The sequence below is a fragment of the Leucoraja erinacea genome, chromosome 11 (assembly GCF_028641065.1).
Source record: "Leucoraja erinacea ecotype New England chromosome 11, Leri_hhj_1, whole genome shotgun sequence".
Classification (NCBI taxonomy): domain Eukaryota; kingdom Metazoa; phylum Chordata; class Chondrichthyes; order Rajiformes; family Rajidae; genus Leucoraja; species Leucoraja erinaceus.
Window position 1 is genome coordinate 22,934,803 of NC_073387.1, and position 5,328 is coordinate 22,940,130.

Sequence of the window (5,328 nt, forward strand, 5' to 3'; positions counted from 1 at the left end):
CCCACCCCCCCCTTGCCCCAACATCCACAGCACCCCCCCACCCACCCCCCCCAACACACACACACACACACACACCTCACCCCACCCACCCCCCCAGCCCTGACCTCCACTGCGCCCCCCCCCGCACACCCCCAGCACACTCCATCCATACACCCCCACCCCCCACAGCGCCCCCCCCACCCACACCCTCAGCAACACATCCACATACACCTCCCCCCCACCCATCCCTGACCTCCACAGCGACCCCCACACACACCCCCACCCCCACACCCTCCCACACCCACACCCACACACACACCCCCACCCCCAGCAACACCCCCCACGCATACCCCCCCACCCCCCACCCCACCTCCACAGCGCCCACACCCACACCCTAAGGCCACACTGGGAGGGGAGAGACCAGGGAGGGAAGAGGGGGGGCAAGCACTGAGGGAAGGGGGATGAGGGGGTGAAAGCTGGGGGAGATGGAGGGGGTGGAGGGGGGAAGAGGGTCTGGGGTGGCGAGGGGGGGAGGGGGGGTAAGGGAGGGCCAAGAGCTGATGGGGGAAAGGGCTAAGGGGAGGGGGCGAGAGGGAGGTGAGGTGGGGAGGGTGCTGTTTGGAGGAGAGTGGGGATGGGTGATCGATGGCCGCCAGGGACTTGATGGGCCGAAGGGCCTGTTCCTGAGCTGCGACTCTGAATGTGAGAGCAATCTGTGTGGTTCTGTGAATGATCTGAATTTATCTCTCCCCCCCCCCCCCCCCCTTTCTATCTTCCCTCCCTCCCCTCTCCCCCTTCCATTTCCCCATTACCCCTCTCTCTCCCTTCTATCCTCCCCCTCTCTCCCTTTCCCTCTCTCCACCTTTCCCCTCTCCCCTTTACCCCCTCTCTCCTCCTCCACTTTCCTCCCTCCCCCCTTCTCTTTCCCTCTCTCTCTCTCCCCTGCACTATTCTCTCTTCCTCCCCTATCTCCCCCTCCACATTCCCCTCTCTCCCCTTGCACCATTCTCTCTCTCTCCCTCTCCTTTCCCCTCTCTCTCCCCCTCCCCCAGCAGAGCTAGTGTGTCCGGCCCACCCCAAGGGGCAGCACTGAGGGATGATGCCTCACCAACCCACTCCCCTGTCGCCACCCCAACAGGGAGGGGTCCGTGATGGGCACAGGATAGACCATGGGGAAGATCCGTGCTGGACAGAGAAACACCCACCCACGCATGCCCAGGGTCAGGGGAGATGGGAGGGGGAAGGTTGTGAGGAGTGTGAGTGGGGAGAGCTGGATGAGCAGAGGCGTGGAGGGAGAGGAGGGGAGCATGGAGGAAGGAGGGATGGTGGAGGGAGGAGAGAGAGAGCTGGCTAGGTAGTGGCAGGAGGGTTGAGTGGAGAGGGGGGGTGGGAGGAGGTGGAGGGGCAGAGAGTTGGAGGAAAGGTAGGAGATTGGGGAGAGATGGACGGGGAGAGATGGTGTAGTGGAGAGGAGGAGGAGGAGGAGAGGGGAGGAGCGTGGAAGGAGAGGGGATGGTGGAGAGAGGTGAGAGAGCTGGAGAGGGGGTGGGAGGTGGAGGGGAGGGGAGATGAGCCCTACCAGGATGGGGGGGTTTAACGTACCTTGTTTGCTTGTTGGCAGGTTTGAGTTATTGACTAAAACTGCAGGAAGATTTGAGACTCGCTCTTAACGTTCAATAATAAAATAATCTACTGTGCGAATCTGGTTTGTGTGCTTTCTGATCTTCAAACCTCGCGTGCAGCCGGGCCTGACCTCCAATTATAGTTTTTAGTTTAGTGATGGAACATGCAGCACGGATACAGGCCCTTCGGCCCACCGTGTCCACGCCGACCTTCGAACACCCGTTCACACCAGTTCTATGTTATTCCACTTTCTCATCCACTCCCTACACACTGGGGATCCCACACCACCATCTCCCACACTGTCTCCCATCTCATCATCTCTGGCCAATTCATCAGTACATAAATCCAGATTATCACACAAACCAACCTCCCTTCCATCGACTCTTCAGGTGGCTTGGCTTCAGATATCTGGGGCTGGGCTGGGGTGCGTTTGACATGTTTGGGTTGGGGAGAAGGTTGTATTGTCCGTGCTGGCGTGAGGTTGGGGTTCAGAGTTCCTGCTCTGGGTTCCAGTCGGCACAGGTTACCATGGTCCGGGCTAGCTGGTTGGGGGGTTTGGTTTCAAGTTGGCCGTTATCGGCTTGGGTTTGGGCATGCTGAGGATTGGGTTCTGATTGGCTGTGATGGTCATGTACAAAGTGCCCAGGATTAGGATTGGTTACGCGTCGCAGGTCAGGGTTCGGATTGGTTGTTACACAAAAAAGCTGGAGAAACTCAGCGGGTGCAGCAGCATCTATGGAGCGAAGGAAATAGGCAACGTTTCGGGCCGAAACCCTTCTTCAGACTGATCGGGGGCGGGAGTGGGTGGGGCCAAGAAAGGGAAAAGGAGGAGTAGCCCGAAGGCTGGGGGATGGGAGGAGACAGCAGGGGGGCTGAGGGAGGGTAGGAGACAGCAAGGACTAACAAAATTGGGAGAATTCGATGTTCAGGCCCCCGGGGTGCAGACTCCCCAAACGGAATATGAGGTGCTGTTCCTCCAATTTCCGGTGCTGCTCGCTGTGGCCATGGAGGAGACCCAGGACAGAGAGGTCGGAGACGGAGTGGGAGGGGGGGTTGAAGTGCTGAGCCACTTGGTTATTGCGGACCGAGCGGAGGTGTTCGGCGAAACGATCGCCCAACCTCCGCTTGGTCTCACCGATATAGATCTGCTGACATCTAGAGCAGCGGACGCAATAGATGAGGTTGGATGAGATGCAGGTAAACCTCTGTTGCTCCTGGAACGAGTGCTTGGGTCCTTGAACGGGGTCGAGGGGGGAGGTAAAGGGACAAGTGTTGCATCTCTTGCGGTTGCAAGGGAAAGTGCCCGGGGAGGGGTGGACCGAGAGGGAAGGGAGAATTGACAAGGGAGTTATGGAGGGAGCGGTCTTTGCGGAAGGCAGATATGGGGGGAGATGGGAAGATGTGGCGAGTGGTGGGGTCACGTTGGAGGTGGCGAAACTGACGGAGGATTACTTTTTGTATGTGACGGCTGGTGGGGTGAAAGGTGAGGACTAGGGGGACTCGGCCCTTGTTGCGAGTGCGGGGATGGGGAGAGAGAGCAGTGTTGCGGGGTATGGAAGAGACCCTGGTGCGAGCCTCATTTATGGTGGAGGAGGGGAACCCCCGTTCCCTGAATAGTGAGGACATTTCAGATGTCCTGGTGTGGAACGCCTCATCCGTGGAGCAGATGCGGCGTAGACGGAGGAATTGGGAGTAGGGGATGGAGTCCTTACAGGAAGCAGGGTGGGAAGAAGTGTAGTCCAGATAGCCATGGGAGTCAGTGGGTTTATAGTGTATGTCGGTCAGAAGTCTATCACCTGCAATTGAGATAGTGAGGTCAAGGAATGGTAGGGAAGTGTCGGAAATGGTCCAGGTGTATTTGAGTGCCGGATGGAAGTTAGTGGTGAAGTGGATGAAGTCAGTCAGTTGTGTGCGGGTGCAGGAGGTGGCACCAAAGCAGTCGTCGATGTAGAGGAGGTAGAGGTCGGGGATGGGGCCCTGGTATGTATTGAACAAGGATTGCTCGACGTAACCTACAAATAGGCAGGCATAGCTGGGGCCCATGCGTGTGCCCATAGCTACGCCTTGTATTTGGAGGAAATGGGAGGAGTCGAACGTGAAGTTATTGAGGGTAAGGACCAGCTCCGCTGGGCGGAGGAGAGTGTCAGTGGCTGGGTATAGGTTGCTTCTCTGGTCGAGGAAGAACCGGAGGGCTATGAGACCATCGTGGTGGGGGATGGAGGTGTAGAGTGATTGGATGTCCATGGTGAAGATGAGGGGGTGAGGGCCTAGAGAATTGAATGCGCGGAGACGACGGAGAGTGTCTGAGGTGTCTTGAACATAGGTAGGGAGGGATTTAACCAAGGGTGATAGGATGGAGTCAAGGTATTTGGAAATGAGTTCGGTGGGGCACGAACAGGCGGAGACAATGGGTCTTCCGGGACAGTCAGGTTTGTGGATTTTAGGGAGAAGGTAAAATCGGGCTGTGCGGGGCTGGGGAACGATGAGGTTGGAGGCTCGGTCGGGTAGGGCATTGGAGTGGATGAAGTTGGTGATGGTGCTGGAGATGGTGGCCTGGTGCTCGTCAGTGGGGTCATGGTCCAGGGGTAAGTAGGAGGAGGTGTCCGATAGTTAGCGCGTCGCCTCAGCCTTGTAGAGATCGGCGCGCCAGACTACCTCGGCACCTCCCTTGTCAGCCGGTGTGATCACCAAAACTGGGTTGTTGCGGAGTGAGTCGATGGCAGAACGTTCACGTGTGTGGTGAGAGATTGGAGTGAGACAGGGGAGTGGAGAAGTTGAGGCGGTTGATGTCGCGACGGCAGTTATTGATAAAAAGTTCTAAAGCCGGAAATTGGCCACGAGGGGGGTTCCACGAGGAGGGGTGCGTTGGAGACAGGAAAAGGGGTCATCAGTGATGGGCGAGGACTCCTTCCCATGGAAGTACGCTGTGAGGCGGAGGCGACGGTAGAAGCGCTCCAAGTCGTGGTGGCGAGGAATTCATTGAGGTGGGGACGGAGGGGGACAAAGGTAAGACCTCTGTTGAGGACGGACCGTTCGGTGTTGGAGAGGGGGAGGTCGGGGGGGATGGTGAACACCCGACAGGGATGGGGGGTTGGGTCCGGAGGAAGGCAGGTGGGGACGAGGCGATGTGTGGTGGGGGGGGTGGTGGGTGGTCAGGGGGTGGGGGGGTGAGAGGGCTGTGGTGTGGGGTGGGAAGAGCAGGGGCCACACAGTTAGAGGGGGTGGGGGGAGGAGACTTACAGTTAGAGGGGTGGGGGGAGGAGACTCAGTCGAACTGCCACTGAGGTAGACCAGGCTGGGTCGACTGGCACTAGGACCCAGTGGAGTCAAACCCAGGAGAGTGGGAGTTAGCAGCGTGAGGGCTTCAGGCCCAGTGGAGAGTCCAGGCTCCAAAGGCTTCGGATTGGTTGTGTTCTAGTTGAACCGTTGGCTTTGGATTGGCCGAGGTTGTGTCGGATTGTGGACCAATCCCAGGGGTTGTGGGAAGCAGCTGATTCTCCCCCGTTGAAGCTGGTTGGACGAGGCTGGAGCAAGGCAAGGCTGACCTCTGATTGGCTGCAGCAAGGCTGACCTCTGATTGGCTGCAGCAAGGCTGGACTCTGATTGGCTGCAGCAAGGCTGGGCTCTGATAGGCCAAGTAGGGAACCAAGGAGACCTCTGCTTTTTTAATGTTGTTAAAACTTTGAGATCTGGATCCAGTACAGGATCAGTTTAACTTGGCATAGA

At 58.2% G+C, this 5,328-nt stretch overlaps 1 protein-coding gene across 4 annotated transcripts in view; it reads left to right on the forward strand.

Annotated features, from left to right (window-relative positions):
* tnip1 (TNFAIP3 interacting protein 1) overlaps nucleotides 1-1,680 on the forward strand; it is a 33,008-nt gene extending 31,328 nt beyond the window's left edge. For 3 of the 4 annotated variants that reach the window (XM_055642812.1, XM_055642815.1, XM_055642813.1), the window contains one exon: nucleotides 1,032-1,680. In XM_055642812.1, coding sequence (XP_055498787.1) covers nucleotides 1,032-1,072 — 41 coding nt within the window. In that variant the 3' untranslated portion in view covers nucleotides 1,073-1,680. The remainder of the gene's footprint in view (nucleotides 1-1,031) is intronic. The other variant, XM_055642814.1, reaches the window with a different exon arrangement.
* Nucleotides 1,681-5,328: the final 3,648 nt, after the last annotated feature.